The following is a 21,458-nucleotide window of genomic DNA, read 5'->3' on the forward strand; positions in this document are numbered from 1 at the left end:
TTGTACACAGAAACCAACAAATTAATTCTTGAACCTTTTCTATAAAAAAAGACAAGCAACATATCCAGGCTAAACAATAATAACGACTCTAAATGCTTAGTACATAGGAGATCAAAACTTTTCTATTCAAGTTTCCTGGTACACAATAATAAAGACCAAAACTTTCTATTCAAGTTTCCTGGTACATATTCCTTGAGATCATCTTCAGCATACATATAGGAGATATCAAAAGACAACCACTCATCCCGGGGACTTGGCACGCAGATGAGCACATGGCAACATTTCTACTAGAGATGCCACACCAATGCGATGAAGATTTATGTGGCGCTGGCGAACTCTGAGCATCAGTGACGCTTCTTCGAAGAAGCACTAGAATCCGCGGTCTTTTTTCTCTTCTTAAGTAGCTCAATTTTCTCTTTTTTCTTTTCTTTGCCCATCTGTGTTCACAAAGAAACAGGATAGTCGTAAAAGCCATCCAAAAGAGATGTTAATAATAATTTGAGATAGTAGAGAAAGGCAATCAGAAGCAAGACAAATCAAAGACTACGAATCTATGATAGAACGGTCAACTAATTATTGCAAAAATGCATGTGAAGGTAGATATTATCAAAGAGGGAACTATCAAGTCAACAAGAAAAGCTTTTACTAGTATCAAGCTAACAGTCATGCACTATACTAGAACCTTTTTTAACAGGAATGGAAGTTATTTCTATAGAGAGCATTATAAGGACTTGTAACCATATTCACATTAAAAACCAGTAGTGCATACAGGCGTACAGCGAAAGATAGAGTACACATACCTTCATAGCTTTATAAAGGCCTCTCTGCTTGCGAGACATGAGAGCAGTACCAATGTCATCATCATCCTTCTCTTGTTTACTGGCATCCTCCTCGCGATCTGACTGAGTATCATCTTTGGCATCTGGTGATTTATCTCCTTCCTTATTTGACAGACTAGAGAAAGCAACGCCATCAATTTCCATCTTCAGTTCATCATGGTATTGCTTCTCTAGCATCTCCAACTAGGGAAAAAGAAAAGACATGCCGAGATCATTACACGAAATGCATTCAATACAAGAAAAAACAGAAGCATTGAAAACCACTTAAACTGAAAGAAACACTACCCACCTTCCTCTTCTTTTCAGCAGCTTCATTAGATTCTGTTCGATCCATCATTGCTGCTACCAATGAATTGTCTAGATCTTCATCACCAATACCTGGAAGAGGCAAGACCTCATTGCGAGCAGCAGCTTGCAGCCTCTTTATTGTCTCTGCATACTCAGGAATGTAGCCCTCAGCATCATTGTCCACAAAAGGAGACAAATGTGGTGGAGGTACTCTGCAACATGGAAAAAAATTGTCATATACTAGCCTACGAATTATTACTTTTCTTTATTATTGCACAATATAATTCATGGTCTTCTCGTCAGCGGTGAAAATTAACTCAATATTGTAGCAGCAACATGTGGTATAGTTGTAGCAGTACCAAGAAATTAGTAGCAGCGCTAGCAACTAGTAAGTAATAGGCTAGGCGTACAGCTAAAAAGTTATATCAGTAGCAAATGGAGAGCAACTGGCAATCTAGGCATCTGTCACCAAAAGAGTGCAGGACTTGGCAAATTTATAATCATGTCTCATAAGCAGTTACAATTTGATATTAAATATTCATTGTCACTAAACAGATTCTACAGCATAAGCAGTTACAATTTAGCATATCTGACATATGGTGCAATGGTAAAGTCGCAGTTATCACAATCCCCATGTGACATACCTTCCAACAAGATAACCTTCTGTCGGCAATATGATACGAGCGTTTACACAATCAAAGACCCACTGTGGTTGAACATACTCCCTGGAGAGGAAAACATGGCTTTGTGTCGGCCTATCAACAATCTGCATTATAACAGAAGTTGTAGGTTAAGTAAATTGAGATGCAACTCAAAGAAACCTAACAAACAAACAAACATAAAACAACCTTCTATCATAAATTAATAAAAGAATAGTGTGGAAAAAAACAAATCAAAGTAGACGTACGAAACGGTTGTAACAGACAACAGATATTATACTAGGGCAAACACGTGATAGTGTATTGGCTTAGAAGGGGTAACACCATCACTGATGATCCCCGCCCCACATGTCAGTGAGTTGGTCTCAGCACAGGCAATGAGTGCAGTATTGTCACTGTGAATCATGTATCTGTTCAAAGGCGTATCATGGACTCTTCAAAATAAAAGGCTATACAGTGTGAGATATCATACTCCTTTTTTTTATTACAATATGGATACTAGCAAGCATAAAAAAAACTTCCATGGACCATTTGATTTTACTTCACTTGCGCACTTTTCATTGATCACCTTTTATGTTTATGAATTACGAGATATGATGGCACCGAGTGTAATCTGAACAGTTAGTCACATACAAAAATTGTATTGTAGTAATTATTGCCCCTACTATGACATTTCTGTCGTAGTACTTAGTGGCATCTCACTTTAGAGATGGTACATCAACGTCACCGTCTATATAGTTAAACTTTGGTGTAATATATTATTGAGAATGCAATCAACCTGGTGAGTGATATCATCATCTTCTTCTTTAAACGGAGCTCCTTCTCCTTCCCATGAAACAGTCCCTCCAAATGCTGCAATAATAAATAATAGGGACTCCCTAGGCACCTGAAAGTGCATATAAAGGATTAAAAAATTTGAAAGATATTCAAATCAGAAAAATCAATTGATCTGCAACCCCAAATTTGGCTTGCAGAAATGACAAATTCCAATAACCTACCTCCCGACTCAAGTAGAACTTTAAGTTCTTAAATAAACCTTTACATTCTTTAGTATCGTCGTCATCTGCATCATCAGCAGTCGATTCTTCTACAAGATTCATCAGTGCACCAGGTTCATTAGTTGGGAGCTGATGTTGAAGCTGTGCTAATCTGAGCTCAGATTCATCTGCTTTTGAGCTTGCTTTATTCTTCACATCCTTCTCTTCCTCAATTACTCCATCAGCTTTAGTCTTCTCGTCCTTATCCTCCATAACTTCGTCAGATTGTGAATTCCCAATCATTCTTCTGGAACCAGCAGACATGTATCTGCACAATGCATATAGCTCTGGCACCACGCAACATGATATCAGAAAAGGAGTCCGCATAAAACTAGAGAACAGAGAAAAATAATATGGCAGTGTATACATCCAAGAAAATGGACAGAGGTGAATAATAATAGTAAGCACCAGAACATACCAGCAGCTAAAGCTTCCAGACGTGGATCCAGAATAGGAGGATAATTTACATTTATTGAATGATAGAGCTTGAAGTTCACAAATCCTAGAAGAGTCTGCAGGCACAACAGGCTCAGTCAAAAGGTTGAAACAAACACCAGAAATAGCACTGTTGAACTTTCTAAGGGAGCATTCATGAAAATGTCAAAATGTATGGCGTCAATAGCCAACTATTGAAACTATGCTCATGGAAAAGGGAGATGTAGATAACAACAAAAAACCATGTAATACCGGTATATAGCTTCTAAAACACTACATTAGTTATTGGACGTCATAATATGATATCTTGATTGACAATGAATTGCTCAGCGACCCTACAATCGAAATGCAAGCACTACAATATCATCACTGTGTCTTGATCAAGAACCTACACGATTCTCAGCCCTTTGCAAATTACCATTCCATGATTACGGGTTAAAAGAATCAAAGGCGGCTTATGCACCAAGGAAAACCACAGCACCGTTTTGTCTATAACAAGCCCATCTTTGATGAAAAACAAGACAAATAACTAATAATCGGAAATCAGATAAAATATACTGCCATATCATTAGTCTTGGCCTGAAATTTACTGACAGTTGCACAAAACATGAAACACACAAGAACTAAGGAGCGGTTCATATTTGTTAACCTCGTAGAATTCTAGAAAAGAGAGCATCACATTGAAATCAACATCATCGGTTAATAATTGCTGAAGAGCATGAGGAGTTAGCCAGGTGATCTTTTGTCCTTGAACTTCAGCCTGCATTACGTGGCATAATCATGAATTTTGACCATCACGTATGCAAAGACAGATAAAAGAATCATGGGATACATAATTACCTGGTAACATATGCCCTTCACGGAAATAAATGTCTTTCTCAGGGAATGAGTTCGGGATATGAATGCTTGCCATTCATGGCTTAACCTATACAAACAAAACATTTGAAAGCACATAAGATTTGAAATGACTTCATCATATGAGAAGAAAATAATAAATATCCTCTACATAAAAAGAAATGATGAAAGCACACGCTTTTACATTTATAAAATTTGTGATTTTACTTTGGATGTGACTTGGTGAGGACCACAAAGTGCAATCCACAGATTACATGCAAGTTTGAAGGTTACCATGTAGGATATTAGAGAAACCTATAGATTTTTTGTGATAAGCCAAAATTCCAGGCAAGATATAGCTGTACACATAGTGACAACAAAAATAGTTATTCAGAGCACAATTACCTAGTGCACTTGGAAAGAACATGAGTCTCAGGCCAAGAAAAAGACGGTAATTTTAAACAAAGCATACCTGCGGCAGTTATGGATTCGTTTGACTTCAACACGTTCACCATCAACAGCAGGTAATGCCGCAAACAGATGCACCATTGTAAGGCAGTCATCCAAGTCACGAAGAGCATCAACAAATGTTGGATACCTGTTCGATAAAGAAAAGAACAGTTAATGCTGCATAGAGAGTACTCGATGAACTCATGGATAATCATGTTTAGTTATACCTTTCAAGGACAAGCCTATCAAGCTTGTAAGTTGGTGGTCGATTCAACAGCCTGTCTGCGAGATCCCTGTTTTTCTTAGCAACAGCCTTTTTAACCTTCCTTCGATGGACCTTAATCTCCCTGAATTAAATGAAATAGGAATACCATTAAGGAATTAAGCACATTAAACAATGTAATAGGAATTATTCCTCAGGAAAAATGTAGCATTCTTAAGGCTTGTTTGTTTGAGCTGCAGCTTTTGGGCTTTTGGCTCAAAAGCTGGTTTTCTGACTTTTGGTTTCTAGCTGTTGGCTTTTTGCTATTAGCTTTTGTAATAAATTTTTAGCTTCTCAGCACACCAAAAGCCAGAAAAGCTCCTCAAAACGTGCTTTTCAGCTTTCAGTTCATTTCCTCGGAAGCCAGCTTTCCATCTTTTCAAAAGCCAGCTCAAGAGCTAGGCTGTTTGTCTCAGCTTCTGGCTTTTGGCTGGGCTAAGCCAGCAAAAAGCTGAAACAAACAGGCCCTTAACATGATCTTGTTCATATACTCTATTCGCTCCTAGAGAAAACAAATACAGCCAAGTAACTAAGACACCACTAGTTCGTCTCACGATAATCCAGTAAGATATTCATCACCAACAAACAAGGAGCCAAGAGGCTACCACTCTTAGGGCCAGTAAGAAGCAGAAGCTGAAACAAACAGCATGCTTCTGGAGCTTCTTTTGTGGATTCTGATATGATGTAATGGTTAGCGCTAGTGATATTCCATATGTTATACACTACATACAGAATTTTAATCCAAAATCAGCTTTTCCAAAGTCAAAATCCAGAATAGCTTTTTTTAAAATTACAGGCCCTTACAAATATACCAAAATTGTAGCATTATGTACAAGAGTCCACGATGCACAGCTAATAGCCTTTGTTGCCCACACTAAGTTTGTTTCATTCTTTCAATTGAAAATACAAATTTTCACCCCACATGGCAGAAAAGGGGAAATAGACTAATGCACAAAAAAAGATGTTCTTGTATTAGCGATAGCGCTCCTGAGGTTGTACTGGTGATGGACTGGAGGCCTGGGCTTGAGCACGCGACGACGCACGGGCGGCGCCGTGCTTGGCGCCTAGGGTTGGGGCTGACGACAATAAGGTGAAGGTGAACAGGAGGTAAGGGCCGGGTGCCCAAGGGAGACTTAAGTCTCAATCCAGGCTCAATCGTATTAGAAGCAAACTGTTTAACTTATACAAGACTCAATAACCAACTTCCTAATCTTTAGGGAATAACCCAACTGACTCTAGATATGCTAACAACTTAACGACAATAGATTCATGTGCCTAACTCCTTCTGCCAAAGGGTGGTGACCGCGGCCCAGCCGGCTCCTTGGCGTGGCCTTAGCCACTTGCCTTGTCGCCTGGCTTATCCCGCCGATGGTACACCTTGCCCACCATAACATCTCTCCCCTCCTCGACAAACAGCTCGTCCTCGAGCTGGAAGTCAGGAAAGCGAGTCTTGAAATCATCGACCGGTTCCCAGGTGGCTTCAGACTCATCCAGGCCGGTCCATTTGATGAGGACCAGCCAAGTGCCGCGACGTAGCTGTGCCTTGAGAGCGCGCTCAGGTTTCAGCAGCAGACGACCGTGACGAAGTGGAGGCAGTGCCGGCAGGTTCGTTGGTGGCGTTCCACGCCACGGCTTGAGGACGCCGACGTGGAAAACATCATGGATTTTGGCACCATCCGGCAGCTGAAGACGATAGGCCACGGCACCAATCCGCTCCAGGACTTGGTACGGCCCAGCGAAACGTGGGCTCAGCTTGGAACGCTTGCCCGGCACCAGGGACTGTGCAGGGCGGTGGAGCAGCCGGAGTAGCACCCAATTGCCCACGGAAAACTCCACGGCGCAATGATGACCATCATAGTGACGCTTAGCATACTCCTGAGCCTGTAGGAGGCGTTCACGCACATCCTGCAAAAACGAGTCCCGATCCCGAAGAAGAGTGTCCACTATCTCCGTCGAGGCCGAGCCTTCTGTGTATGGCAGTAGAGCCGGTGGAGGCCGGCCAAAAACCACTTCAAAAGGCGTCGTCTTGAGCGCCAAATGATAGGACGTATTGTAACAATACTCTGCCCAAGGAAGCCACTCCAACCACGCGCGAGGCCGATCCCCTGTAATGCAGCGTAAATACATAGCTATGGTCTTGTTGACAATCTCCGATTGGTCGTCGGTTTGTGGATGAAATGCCGTGCTCATGCGAAGCTACACCCCGGCGCGCTTGAAGAGGTCCTTCCACACATTGCCCGTGAAGACCGGGTCCCGATCACTCACGATCGAGCGAGGGAACCCATGTAGCCGAATGATGGCCTTGAAGAATGCCTTGGCAACCGATGCTGCAGTGTACGGGTGACTGAGCGCAATGAAGTGCGCATGCTTCGAGAAACGGTCCACCACTGAGAACCACGCTCTTTCCATTGACGCGAGGCAGCCCCTCCACGAAATCCATAGCAATGTCCGACCAAACCGAAGAGGGCACCTCTAATGGTTGCAGCAGTCCGGCGGGGTGGAGGGACTCAGTTTTGTTGCGCTGGCACACAGCACAGGCACGCACAAAGTCCTCCGCCAGCCGGCGATCATGGTCTACGAGGAAGTGTTGGCGGAGGCGCTGCAGGGTCTTTTGTATGCCTTCGTGCCCAACCGAGTGGGAGAGCTCGATCACCGTCGATACCAATGGGGACGTCGCAGGTACAAAGACTTGGGTGCCCCGGAGCACCAAGCCATCCACCACTCGCCACGGATCGCCGCGGTCAGCGACCACCGTGTCGCGGAACGCCCGGAGGTTGGGGTCGTCCTAGAGCTCTTGCCGGAGCACGTCGTAGAGCTGAAACGCTGGACCACTGAGCGCGCCCAGAACGGCGTCGGTCGCGTCGCGGGCGGCCACTTCGTCACCACGACGTGACAGCGCGTCGGCGACAATGTTGAGGCGCCCCGGCCTGTACTCCACGCTGAAATCAAAACCGAAAAGCTTGCTTACCCACTGATGTTGCGGCACCGTGGACAGCCGTTGATCGAGCAAAAACTTGAGGGTGAAGTGGTCGGTGCGGACGGTGAAGTGGCGCCCCCACAGATATGGGCGCCAGTGACGCACGGCTTGGACCAAGCCGATGAGTTCCCGCTCATAAGCTGCAATCTTCATGTGCCGTGCGGCGAAGGGCCGACTGAAAAACGCTAGCGCGCCATCTCCCTGATGTAGGACCGCGCCAAACCCGGAGCCCGAGGCATCGCAATCCACCAAGAACGGCTGATCAAATGCCGGTAACTGTAGAACGGGCGCCGTCGATAGTGCCTCCTTGAGGGCGACGAAAGCAGCAGTAGCCTCCTCAGTCCATGTGAACCCATCGTTCTTCAGCAGCTTGGTGAGAGGGGCAGCCACGGCGGCGTACCCTTGGATGAAACGGCGGTAGTAACCTACTAACCCAAGGAACCCGCACAGGCCGCGAGGTGCGCGAGGCTGCGGCCAGGATGTGACGGCCGCCACCTTATCTTGATCCATGGCGACTCCGGCTGCTGAGATGACATGGCCGAGATAGGCCACCGTCGGTTGGGCGAAGGAGCACTTAGAAAGCTTAAGCCGGAGTTGATTAGCCCGAATCGCCGAGAGTACTGCATTGAGATGCTGCAGATGCGAGGACCAATTGGGGCTGTATATAAGTATATCATCAAAGAACACAAGTACAAACTTACGGAGGAACAGCCGAAGGACTGAGTTCATCAAGCTCTGAAAGGTGGCCGGTGCGTTTGTCAAGCCGAAAGGCATAACCAGAAACTCGAAATGGCCCTCATGAGTGCGGAACGCAGTCTTCTCAATGTCATCGACGTGCATACGCACTTGGTGATACCCCGAGCGGAGATCGAGCTTCGTGAAGTAGCGAGCGCCCTGGAGTTCATCAAGCAGCTCCTCGACCACAGGGATGGGAAATCTATCCTTGACTGTCTGTTGGTTGAGTGCGCGGTAATCAACACAGAACCGCCACGACCCATCATGCTTCTTCACCAAGAGCACCGGGGCCGAGAATGCCGACGTGTTAGGCCGGATGACGCCCTGTTGCAACATGTCTGCGCATTGAGCCTCCAATTCGTCCTTCTATAGCCGCGGGTACCTGTAGGAGCGTACTGCTACCGGAGCCGTGTTAGGCAGCAAATGTATTCGGTGATCACACGTCCGCGCCGGTGGCAGTCCTTGTGGTGCAGCAAAGACATCCTCGTAGGAGGCCAGCAAGGTATCCAGAAGCGGCCTGTCAGCGTCCATGGCGTATAGATGAGTGGACTGGACGTCATACCTTGTCGAACCAATGCCTCGCCAGAAAACACGGTGCCCTCCACGGGTGAATGCCATGCACAAGTCATCAAAATCCCATAAGATCGGTCCCAATGTCCGCAAGAAGGTGATTCCGAGGACCATGTCCCATCTGTCGAGCGGAATCGTGTAGCAATCCACGGTGAATGCCTCGTCCGCGATGCGAATGCCCACGTCTCGGGCCAGACCACGGTAGTCCAAGCGGTCGCCATTCGCGACTGTGACGCCCGCGCCCGGGCACGGCTGGAAGCGGATACCGGCACGTCGCGCCACCGCGCTACTGATGAAATTATGGGTGGATCCTAAGTCCACCAACGCAATGCACTGCTCGCCACCGAGTTGCACGTAGACCTGCATTGTGGTGGCAGTTGGAATGCCCGCTATCGCCGCCAAAGAGATGGTGGGCTGTGCTGGTGCAGCGGTGGCGTCAGGCTCCTCATCCGCAGAATCCGAATCAGGCTCCTCCACAATGTAGTCAGCAACCTCCAGGTAGAATAGGCGAGCACACTTGTGCCCTTGGACGTATGGTTCGTCACAATTATAACACAGGCCCTGCTTCCGGCGTTCTGCCATCTCCGTGGGCGTCAAGTAACGGAAGGGGCGGTTTGAAGACTGGCCGTTCGGCGTGGGCGATGATGACGAGCTCCCAAGCTGTCCTGGTGAGGTACAGCGCGAAGGACGCTGAGGCGCGGCTGGTAGCGTAGGTGTCCTGGCGGCGTTCCGGCGCTCAAAGGCCCGGGCCAACCGCATCGCCCGGTGAAGGTCTGCAGGCTCATGGAGTTCCACGTCCACCCGGATGTGTTCCGACAGTCCACCGGTGAAGAGCTGGGCCTGCTGGAGCGGATCTAATCGACCTGCGTGTGCCAGGCGGGCCTGGAACGCCGACATGTAGGCGTCCACCGTGGACGTAAACGGTAGTCGGGCGAGGTCGGCCAGATGGTTGGTCGACAAAGCCGGACCGAAGCGCTGGTGACACAGAAGCCTGAAGTTGGCCCACAATGGTCGTCCCGTGTCGCGCTCGAGGATGTAATACCACTGCTGAGCGTCCCCGGTCATGTGGAACGAGGCCAACCAAACTTTGTCGACCTCCCTGGTGAGCTGGCCACGGAAAAAGGATTCACACCGGTTGAGCCAGCCCAGGGGGTCCTCTTTGCCGTCATAGAGCGGGAACGAGAGCTTGTGGAACTTGGGAACGCCATAGCCTTCATTGAGATCGTCCAGGTGGTGCTGCGACTAGGATCGGTTGGCGCGCTCCTGGTGCACCACCGTTGAAGACGTCGTGACTGCGGTCCCCATGATCGATGAAAATGTCGGCAGCGGGGATGGCGAGTGCGGAAAGGGGATGCTCTGGATCGGCAGCCCGGTCGACGGAGGTTGCGGGCCGATGGATGAATCTGCGGCCGAATCTGCGGCCGGCTTTGATGATGAAGAACCCGTCGCTGTCGCCGCCGATGTCGGAAGGGAGGGCGTGGGCATGATCTCCGAGATGACCGGCCCGGAGGCCGGCAGTACCGGGATGCCTCCATACCCCGGCATGCCATAGGGCAGGGCCTGCGACGCAGAGTAGGGAATACCCATGAGCTGTGCCGCGGTGCCTTCGACGGACGAGAGCCGGAGCGACATCTCCCCCATCCGGCGCTGCATGCTATTGACCAGCGTGGTGAGTTGGTGCTGCCCGTGCATGAGGATCGCCAGGGACTCCTCAATGGTCGGCTGCGAGGGAGCAGGAATCCCAGACGATGACACTGGTGTCGTCGTGGCCGCCGGGGTCAGCGCGCCCGTGGACGGAACCGTCGGTGGCGGTGCAGCCGTGAGCGGCACCGCGATGGAAACGGAAGCACCCGAGGTCGACATGAACGCTGATACCAGATTGTTAGCGATAGCGCTCCTGAGGTTGTACTGGTGATGGACTGGAGGCCTGGGCTTGAGCACGCGACGACGCACGGGCGGCGCCGTGCTCGGCGCCTAGGGTTGGGGCTGACGACAATAAGGTGAAGGTGAACAGGAGGTAAGGGCCGGGTGCCCAAGGGAGACTTAAGTCTCAATCCAAGCTCAATCGTATTAGAAGCAAACTGTTTAACTTATACAAGACTCAATAACCAACTTCCTAATCTTTAGGGAATAACCCAACTGACTCTAGATATGCTAACAACTTAACGACAATAGATTCATGTGCCTAACTCCTTCTGCCAAAGGGTGGTGACCGCGGCCCAGCCGGCTCCTTGGCGTGGCCTTAGCCACTTGCCTTGTCGCCTGGCTTATCCCGCCGATGGTACACCTTGCCCACCATAACATCTTGATTCATAAAACCAAATAAATTAATGCTCTGGTTAACTAGCATGAATAAGTGGCTGTTCAGATGAAGCTATTCAGCCATTTAAAAGATCAGTTCGTTAGAAATGTTCTTAACCATTCTAGAAAAAAATGTCCGTTAAATCTTGACTCATCTTTCTTTAGTTGAAAGTGAATATTGTTTATCCTTTTTGTAATTTTTTTCGAAAGAAAAAACGGATAATGGTTTAGTCGAAGTTGATTTAGTTCAGCCTATATTGTTAAAAGAACAAAAATCCAAACAATCCCTAATACCGTTCCATTACTTAACACACATAAAATCACTTTTCAAGCTGAACATACATATACAAAGGTATTCATGGAATATTATAATATTCCCCAGGCATTATATAGAGCAATAAGGAATTAGAGTGACTCCCTCTGTAGCCTCCCTGAACTGAGGATTGTGGCACAAATATTTGGTATGAAAAGCTACCTGAACTTCTCGATCAAAGGGTCATGAGCAAGGAATGCAATATCCTTCGTGTGGTAGTAGGTCTTGTGGTTCCCTTCCACCTTCTTCTTTGGCTGCCGCGGAAAGACACCCTTTAGAATGCATAGCTTCCTGCAATAAATAGGAAAGTGTCAAAAAAATGGAGCTCAAGGATTCGAACTAACACGAGCCATGTAGAAGACAGTAACAAATAGTAGTAATTAAGCTCAGTGGACAAAATAACTGCAAAAAATGACAATTTCCCAGTTACAGCATACATGGTTGGCATCAGCATCCCACGAGCTTATTCAAAATAGTAAGCCGTCTAGATGACGGCCCGCCGGCAATAAACAGTGGTAATCGGGAGATAGTAACGAACCTGAAGATTGCGAGGCTAACTTGCAGGTAGTTGACCGCCTTGGTCCTCGTGATGTACTTTGCCGCATTCCCCTCCTTCTTCTTACCCTAAGACATGGCAAGAACAACACGTCAGGGACCACGGCACATCACAAAGAGAAGGTCCTTTGAGAGACAGGGAGGACCAGGGCGATGAGACGATTACCGCAGGACGGTAGTGCTTCGGCATGGCGGCGGCGGCGAAGGTCACTCCCCGTGCCGGGAAAGGGAGGGGAAAAGAGAGGCGGAGATGGGTTTTAGGGTTTTGGTTTATATGCCGGCGGGCGGAGGCTTTGGCACTTGGGCTGAAGAAGTGAAGATGTCGGCCTGCCCAGAGGCGTCAACTTGCAAAGTTTTCCCCTTTTTTTGGAAATATAATATATTTTGTCTTGGCCAAATAATCAGATGAAAGTGGCAAATGGTGCGTGCAAAATTAAGCCCGAAGAAATTATTTACGTCGAAGAAATACATGTCGGAGGGGGAATATTTAAACTTTTTATTTATTATATTATACTTATTTGTTTATGAGTTTAATTTAAAGTTTATAGGTTTGCAAATCCGTATACTGTGCCGTATGATTATGAGAAAGTATCAACTTTGGTCTTAACATGCATATCACTCCGTTCGTTTGGAGGAATCTAGATGAATCTGTGAGAAGAAATCAGCTATAAACAGTAACTTTCAGCTATAAACAGTGTATTTTTTGCACTAGGCGAATGGCCCCTATATGTTTGGTTAATTAATGGTTATGAATATGTATCAACTGTATCAACACTTTTCTCTTTATACATCACTGCATATCGGATAATCATTAATAGGATTCTTCTTTGGTTTATTGTGGAGCTTAATTAATTTTGAGGTTATGTATGCCTTTTTTATTGAAAACATGCATGAACTATGTTCTTGCCATTTTCATGAGATAATCCATCAACCTTGACATGTATCTTTTAAATTGAGCAAAGCCCACCAGTAGACCCCGAACTTGTTCGGTTGTAGCATCTAGGTTTCTAAACTCGCAAATCACTCATTTGGATTTCCTGTTGTGTCATCTTGATCCCTAAACATGCAAATCGTCCGTTTAGATCCTCAAATTTTGTTCCGTCATGTCATGGCGATCCCTAAACTTGCAAGTTGCCCATTGAAATGTCCGATCTTTGTTTCGGGTCTCATAACCAGTCTAAACGGGGCTATACCACCACCGTGCCTGAGCGAGCCCCTATGGGCGAGCGGTGCCATGGCCGCACTTATTCCGACTGTGATTTGTGAGTTTAGGGATCGGGGTGACGAAATTGCTTATGTTTGAGGATTTAAACAAACGATTTGTGAGTTTAGGGACCGAGATGACACGACCGAACATGCTTAAGGGTATAAACGAGGAATTTGTGAGTTCAAAGGCTAAGGTGACATAGCCAAGCAAGTTTAAAAACTATTTTAAATTCAAGAACCAAGTGGTTACCAAAGGTTGTTGCACTCCGCCCGTTAATGGTCAAACTCCAGTTTTGACTCATTTTCTATTTGTAGGCAGCATAGTCAATGCGCGACAGTGACGGAAGTGAAAAAAAATGAAAATCCAGTTCATGAGATTTTTCCAATGTTTCCGTGTCTTAGGGTAAAAATAAATAAAAACGGTAGCCAAAAATATGAAAAAAAGAGAAAATGGAAACGTTTTGGGTCCTTAACGGTTTTTTGTAACACTTGTATAAAACAATTACAACATACGGATTGTCGGGACTAATACTAAGGTACCTGAAGAGGAGCTAATAACCATCAACATTGATTCGTCCGAGCAATCAAGAGCACAACTATAGCTCTAACCGACCCCTAGGTGCGCAAACTCCGCCTTGCCCGACCCCTGAGGGTTGGCTCTGCCTCGCCCGACACCGAGGCCATGGGCTCCGCCTCGCCCGACCCCTGAGGGTGGCTCCGCCTTGCCCGACACCGAGGCCGCGGGCTCCGTCTCGCCCGACCCCTAAGGGTGGCTCCGCCTCGTCCGACACCGAGGCCGCCGGCTCCGCATCGTCCGACCCCTGAGGGTGGCTCCGCCTCGCCCGACGCCGAGGCCGTAAGCTCCACCTCGTCTGACCTCTGAGGGCAGACTCCGCCTCACCCGACACCGAGGCCGCGGGCTCTGCCTCACCCGACCTCCAAGGGCTGGCTCCGCCTCGCCCGACTCTTAGGTTTGGGATCCGCCTCGCCCGGCCTTTGGGGAGGAACTCCGCCTCATCCGACCCCGAGCCCGGGGACTCCATCTCGCCCGACGGATACCCATACCATCGCCAACCACTCCAGGTCCAAGCATATGGGTCTGGGTCAAAGCTCTGATGTTAAAGAAGAGACTGACACGCTTTGATGTAGCCCGCGACCCACAACGGGACATACCTGGGGGTTCACGTCAAGAACAACGTCGGGCGTACCGGTGCTGTTCTGCCTAACCCCCGTACGAACACTAACGGGCGTGTCAGTTCACTACGACGTCCGCCAAGACGGAGTGGAGCTCCATGACCGAAAGATGACGCCTGCATAAGGCACCAATGACAGACAGGGCCGCAACGAGAAGCTATCCCTATTGACGTCTACAGGGGCGCGTGGGACCCGCATAGAGGAGAAGAAGGACCCGGCGTTCCTGAAGGACTTCTTTCTCTCGTTCTCTTCTCTTCCTCTACTATAACATGTGTTTTTCCTTGGCCTATAAAAGGAAAAGCAGGGCGTCCCACAATGGGCATCGGACTCGACTCGAATCGATCGCATCGAAATACATCACACCAATTCGGACTCGAACCCCGAACCGATTAGAACACACAAGCATACAGCCGAGAAGCGACCGAGCTCTTGGCACCCATTTGTTCCTCTCACCAGAGACTTGGGACACGTCCCTCTCTCGACCGTTTGTAACTCCTACTATAAACTTTCAGTGCTAGTAACACGAGTAGAAGCAACGAACTGAACGTAGGGACATTCTGTCCGAACCAGTATAAACCTCGTGTCCTCTTAGCACACCATCTGAGCCAGACGCGCAATATTAAAAATTTACTTGTTGGTGATAACTCGAAACACCGACATGGATGAAACATTCGGAACATACACTTGCAATATTCAGATAAAAACACTTGCAATAGACGTTCTGAAACAGATAAAACACTTGAAACATGCGTATAGCCATAGCAACATATGCAACATCAAGACAAAAAGCTTGAAACAAATGTCTGAAAACAACTGAAACACTTGAAACATATATTTGCAACATGTCTAAAAATGCCTAAAACACTTGAAACACATCGTCGCCTCCCCTTTCTACCAACGGTGTGAGGTGGATGGGGTGCAGGCGCAGGTAGGCCTGGGCGTTCGGTTAACTGATCGGTTTCGATTCGGTTCTTTGGTTTATGACACAAATTCGGTTCTCTACAAATAGGAACCGATCGGTTCTTCGTAAATCTTGTAACCGAGTAAAATCGGTTTCGGTTAGTTCGGTTCGGTTCCGGTTCCGACTGAACTAACCGAGGATTTACACAAGCATAAAAAAAAGAATAGAAAAATAGAAAAAAAAGATTTTAAAAAAGCACAATGCCGAGATTTTTAAAAATATGAGGGTGTGAGGCTGTGAGGGGGTGTTATCCACCTTTTATATATAGGGTTAAGTTGGTATTAGGTCTAGGTTGTAAGGTTTATTGTGGGCTTGTTTGGGAATTTCGGTTCCTTCGGTTATTTCGGTTAACCGAGCCCAGGAACCGAAATTTGATCAGTTAATTCGGTTCCTGAGAACTGAGAACCGAACATCTAACCGAAATTTTTGGTTCCGGTTCTTTCGGTTTCGGTTCCGGTTCTTTCGGTTCGGTTCTTGGTTCTCGGTTATTTTTGCCCAGCCTTAGGCGCAGGCCTCCCCTTCCGTGACGGGTAAGGTGGATGAGGACGCGGCGCTGGGCACGGAGCAGCACGGGGATGGGTCCGGGTGCGGCACCGCCGTGCTGGAGAAGGCCGTGGCGGGCGGGAGCACTGTTCGCAGCGAGCAGCCCCTGCGATGGAGAAGATGAGCGGCGCTGGTTTTTTTGAGGAGCCGTGAAGGACCGAAGCGTAACGCGGAGCGGAATGGGACGAGCGACATCGCGGGCAGGAGCGAGCCGCGGGGGGAAACAACAGTGAGATGGATGTGTGGGCGCCCATGTCAAACACCTTGTCCGCTGGTGCTGGTTCGGGCTGGCTGGTGTTGGTTTTTTGTGAGAGGAAAACACCGTTGGCTGAAACAAATAAGCGGACAGGGTGAAAGTATTATCGAAGATATTTTTAACCCCCTCGTATAAACTTTCTATACTTCTCTCTATAGTGAGAGGTTATTTTCTTGAGAAACCTTGCAAATTTTGATCGTAGCGGCCCATCATTGACAACGCCCAGTGGCCAGATCCACGCCAAGCCCGCAAACACCGCGTCTTTTGTTTGCAAACGTGTTTTCAGAATCTTGTCCCGAACGGAACGAAACCCGCGGTGCCCCCAGCTCAAGAACCTGGTGCGCCCTGGGCCCACCTGCCAGTGAGGCATCGCCCACGAAATCCAGCAGCGAAAGAACCAGCGCGGCAGCAGCTCCCGCGGCTTATTTTTTCGCGGGGCGCGATTACGAAAAAGCTCTTCCCGCCGGCGCGTCCCTCGCGCGTCGCGCGGGGCGGGGCAGAATCCTCCTCCATTAAACCCCTCGCGCTCAATGCCTGCCCGCCATTTCCTTTCCCTCTCTCCGTCTGTGCCTCTGCCCATCTCTCTCTCTCTCTCTCTCTCTCTCTCTGACTCCCATGGCGACGCGGCGGCGCCCCTCTCCGACTTTCTTCGGCGGGCTCCGTGCCCGGGAGCTCGGTGGCGCCAGTGGCTGCTCCCGCGCCATGGCGGGGCTCCCGTACCTCGCTGACCTCTCCTCCGACCCCGGCATCCGCGGCGGCGGGGTCATAGCCGTCGACCACTCAGGCGACGCCGCCATCCCCTTCGCCATCTCCTTCGGCAAGGTTCGGAGCCTGGGATCTGTTTTTTTTCCTCTGAAACAAGGGATCTCTCATTCGTCCCGTGTGCTTTTGCAAAGTCAAATCTTCTTTCTAGCTGCGATTTGCGAGTACCAATCTTTTGCTGATTTTCCTCATCCGTCCAGACTGCACAGACCTGTAACCTCCTGGCGGTCGCCGACGAAGACGGGTACGTTGGCCTCTACGACACCCGCCGGCGCCTCCCTTCCGCATCCTCGTCACTAGAGAAGTCAGGTGGGTTGGAAACCTTCCCTGTTCCTCTGATTTGATCCAAGATTTGGGTGTTCTCGACCTTACAGTGGGTACCTCGTGCGATCCGTTCTGTTCCAATCTGACGTCGTCCTTTTCAGCTGAAACGAGGGTGTCCGACTGGGTTGCTCACAACAATGCAATCTTTGACGTGTGCTGGATCAAGGTAAATTCCCTTGCACTGATTGGAACAGTCCAACGAAAGAACTGATCCTCAGGTTAAAAACTTAAAATTTCAGCGATGCGTGTACTTTTCTGACGGAGTTTCAATCTTATGTGTTACTAATGCAGGATGGATCCCAAATACTGACTGCATCGGGCGATCAAACTGTAAGTCGCAACAGGATCGCGTCAGTTTATTGAACCGTGAATTCCTTGTCTTCCGCAAAATCTCATTATCATCGTTCTGCATCAGGTCAAAATATGGAGTGTGGGAAACAGGAAATGCATCGGTGTCTTGTCAGGACATACTGGGAGCGTGAAGTCGCTGTCTTGCCATTCTTCAAATCCTGGTTAGTAATGTATATCCTGAATGGCTGAAGCCTTTCAGTTTTTTTTTTTTTGAAACAACCTTCCAGTTTTTTTTTTTTTGAAACAACCTTCCAGTTTATTTTTATGCACATTTAATCCTCAAAGGTTGGCCACAAACTCCTGTTTAAGTAGTTTATTTTCTTTGCAGAGCTCATTGTTTCCGGTTCAAGGGATGGTTCATTTGCTCTTTGGGATTTAAGATGTGACCCTAAATCTCCAAACAGCCATGGTGAAACGTGCCTCACGTATGTTGTCCTATTGCTAGTAAATGTTCTCTTTCAACTACAAATTTTTAAGTGATCATAAATGTTTGTAACAACAATACAAATTCATTGAACAAAGTTGTGCTACATGTTAGGTCTTCTGCTGTTGTCAGAGAAGCCCACAGTCCCATACAGAGGAATCGGACCCGGTCTCGAGCAAAGGTATTAAATCTGCATGATATAGCTTTTGCTTGTGATGATCTTAGTCCTCTTATGCTTATGTTGGTTTGCTGAAATTGGTGAATTTAGGCGGCTTCAACAAGTATCACATCAGTTCTTTATCTGAAAGATGATGTCTCCATTGCTACTTCTGGAGCCGCAGACAAGTAAGCTGCTCTTTCATTTTTATTCTGCCTTTTATTTTTACCAACCTTCACAGTTTTTGTATGGTTTGGATAGTTTTATTAACTGTGATATTATTGTGAACACAATGCACTTACCTGATGATGAGTTAGCCTCATGTCATCTACTCATTCTGTTTCTAAAAAAAATCCAGTTTTGTAGAGTATTTTTCATATATCTTGAAATACTAATATTTTACTTCTTTAAATGTATGCCAGTGTTGTGAAGATATGGGATACACGGAACCTGAAAGTGCCGGTCTCCAACAAAAACTCTCAAGCAGGGACCCAGCCTTTGGTAAACATCTCTATCCACTAAAGAATGTTAAAACTAGTAGTAAGCAATGGAATCGTGTATTTCAGAGTATAAACATGTATGCCAGTTTGAATCGATAAGTACAGTGTGCTGTGTTTTCCTAGCTCAATCTGAACAAACTTGTCCTTTGTTTCTCAAGGAGGGGGTGAAACATGGCATCTCTTGCCTGTCTCAAGATTCGTATGGTGCATACATTGCTGCGTCATGTATGGATAACAGGTAAATTCAGACCTTGCCATCAGACACTAAATAGTTTTCATGCCATTGGTAAATACTGATTTTGACTATGCATTTCAGAATATATTTGTACAGTGTTCTCCATGTCAACAAGGGTCCCATAAAGGTTTACACTGGCAGCAAAATTGAGTCTTTCTTTGTCAAGGTCAGTGAGTGGCCATCTGGGGTTGACTTCCTTTAAATGTCCAAAAGAGATGCTTATGTTTAGTTTGATCAATATACGTTCTGAAACACGTAAACTTTGTGCCATGCAGTCTGCTATCAGTCCTGATGGAACTCACATCCTTAGTGGATCAAGCGATGGAAATGTATACCTGTGGCAGGTACTTGTCGCAGATCCATTGCCTGCTTTCTTACACTATACATCATTATAATATTTACATCCATGCTTGTCCATTGACATAGGTGGATCAACCTGAAAGTGGTCCTATAGTTTTGAATGGCCATGAAGGCGAAGCAACTTCGGTTGCCTGGTACGATCTACAAACATAAATATTTCTGTGGAACCCTTACTGATAACCCAATCCTCATGCTTCAATATGAATTTATATTTCAGGTGTGCATCAGAGGTTGGAAAGATAGCAACATCTTCTGATGATTCTACGGTAAGTCTACTTGGTTATGCCTGAATTTTTTTCTTGACACATACTAAAGATGGCTCCATTTGTTCAATATATAATATGTGTTTGCGACAGTCTGTTGTAGACAAGCATCTACAATTTGTGAGCAAAGCAATGCATAGCAGAGTATGAAATGAATCAGAATTCAGAACATGTGACAATTCTGTATTCTGTGTATCAGGTACGTGTGTGGAGTACCAAGAAAATGGACTGCACAAATGTAAGCTCACCAACAGTGATTCGTAAGCGGATAACTGCACCAAACACTGAGTACCGAAGATCCAGTACCCACGAGCATGCTACTACATCAAGAGATGCGGTAGCCTGCACTACTGGTGATGGTGAATTGCAAAGCGGTTGCCACTCTCCCCTTCAACCCAGAGCACTGGACTTCGGCACTCCTGAATCGACAAAGAAGAGGGCCTTCACATTGTTCCAGGAGGAGGCCCTTGATGCAAAGAAGAGCCCGGAAGCTCAGATGAACAGTCCCTCTTCTGTTCTGAGCCCGCCGCCGTCATTCAAACGGAGAACGATTCGGGACTACTTTGCCAGTGCTGCATCTTGAATCCTGACAAATAGCTGGTCCCCAGAATTCTTCGTGGCCCTGACCCATCAGGACTAGGGCTCTCACTTATGGTGAAACAGCTGCAATTTTTGGGAAATTCTTCTGTAGGTCTAGTTGTGGTAAAGCTCATTATTGATCCTTTGGAAATGCGGTTGTACATAATTTATTAGTATTACAGAATCACCCTGATGCTTTCTTTGTATTTTCTTTTCAATTGAGCTCCTCGGTCTGACAGAATTTGAAGAATATTTCAATCAATCTCTATAAATTCAAAGGGCATCTTTGTTAGAAGCGTAGGATCATATGAAAAATAGATCTAGCTATAGATTTGTCCTATTTGGTATAAAAGGTGAAGCAGTAGATCCTAATACATGTAGAACGAACTAGAGGGAGATAGGGAGATGGTGCTAAATCTGACACCGAGGAGGGGGAGGGTTCGGTGGCCGCCATCGGGTGTAGCGGTGGAGGAACTTCCCGTCATTGGCTGCGCCTCTCACTTAGATCGGGTTTAGGGTTTGTCGGTGGGGATGTCGGCTTAGGTTAACCTTGTGATTAGAGCTGTCGGCCCCCACCTCTTTATATAGAGCATAGAGCATGTCTCATCGTTACGGTCCAATGCCGATAGATTTAACAGCTATAATACACTACTCTGTTTTAAAATAGATACTTATGTTTGAACCTTTTTTTTGTCTAGGAATTATAGGCTTTCCCTTAAATCCATGTTGGCTACATGTTCTTTGAACACGTTGGGTGATAAGCCTTTTGTAAGCGGATTCACAAGCATCTTTACTGTACATATATGCTCAAGACTTATGACTTGATCCCGGATTTTATCTTTCATAACATAATACTTTATGTTAATGTGTTTGGCAACACCACTTGACTTATTGTTGTGAGCATACTGTACTGCTGGATTATTATCGCAGTATAACTTTAGTGGTCTATAGATGTCGTCAACCACCTTCAAACCGGGTATGAACTTCTTTAACCAGTTCATCTGCCCCGTTGTCTCATAACACGCTACAAACTCGGCATACATTGTGGACGATATAGTGACGGTTTGCTTTGAGCTTTTCTATGAAAT

The 21,458-nt window shown here is 46.9% G+C and overlaps 2 protein-coding genes across 2 annotated transcripts; one reads left to right on the forward strand and one right to left on the reverse strand.

The window, feature by feature from the left end:
* Window positions 1-25: 25 nt before the first annotated feature.
* Window positions 26-12,547, reverse strand: LOC136538222 (pescadillo homolog). Its single transcript, XM_066530213.1, has 14 exons — window positions 12,422-12,547; window positions 12,239-12,324; window positions 11,863-11,991; window positions 4,770-4,889; window positions 4,565-4,690; window positions 4,099-4,183; window positions 3,908-4,018; window positions 3,242-3,335; window positions 2,785-3,110; window positions 2,565-2,672; window positions 1,772-1,893; window positions 1,129-1,339; window positions 801-1,022; window positions 26-437 (listed from the first exon to the last, which is right to left on the reverse strand). The coding sequence occupies exons 1-14, from the start codon at window positions 12,443-12,445 to the stop codon at window positions 345-347; spliced, it is 1,857 nt and encodes a 618-aa protein (XP_066386310.1). The 5' UTR covers window positions 12,446-12,547; the 3' UTR covers window positions 26-344.
* A 4,432-nt stretch (window positions 12,548-16,979) lies between these two features.
* Window positions 16,980-20,646, forward strand: LOC136538223 (uncharacterized). Its single transcript, XM_066530214.1, has 15 exons — window positions 16,980-17,237; window positions 17,378-17,486; window positions 17,603-17,667; window positions 17,793-17,831; window positions 17,917-18,013; window positions 18,181-18,277; window positions 18,391-18,457; window positions 18,545-18,621; window positions 18,856-18,934; window positions 19,092-19,171; window positions 19,250-19,334; window positions 19,444-19,512; window positions 19,595-19,662; window positions 19,746-19,794; window positions 19,991-20,646. Exons 1-15 carry the CDS (start codon window positions 17,031-17,033, stop codon window positions 20,372-20,374), a joined length of 1,572 nt encoding a protein of 523 aa, XP_066386311.1. The 5' UTR covers window positions 16,980-17,030; the 3' UTR covers window positions 20,375-20,646.
* The last annotated feature ends 812 nt before the right edge of the window (window positions 20,647-21,458 follow it).

This window comes from Miscanthus floridulus, chromosome 2 (genome assembly GCF_019320115.1).
Source record: "Miscanthus floridulus cultivar M001 chromosome 2, ASM1932011v1, whole genome shotgun sequence".
Lineage (NCBI taxonomy): Eukaryota > Viridiplantae > Streptophyta > Magnoliopsida > Poales > Poaceae > Miscanthus > Miscanthus floridulus.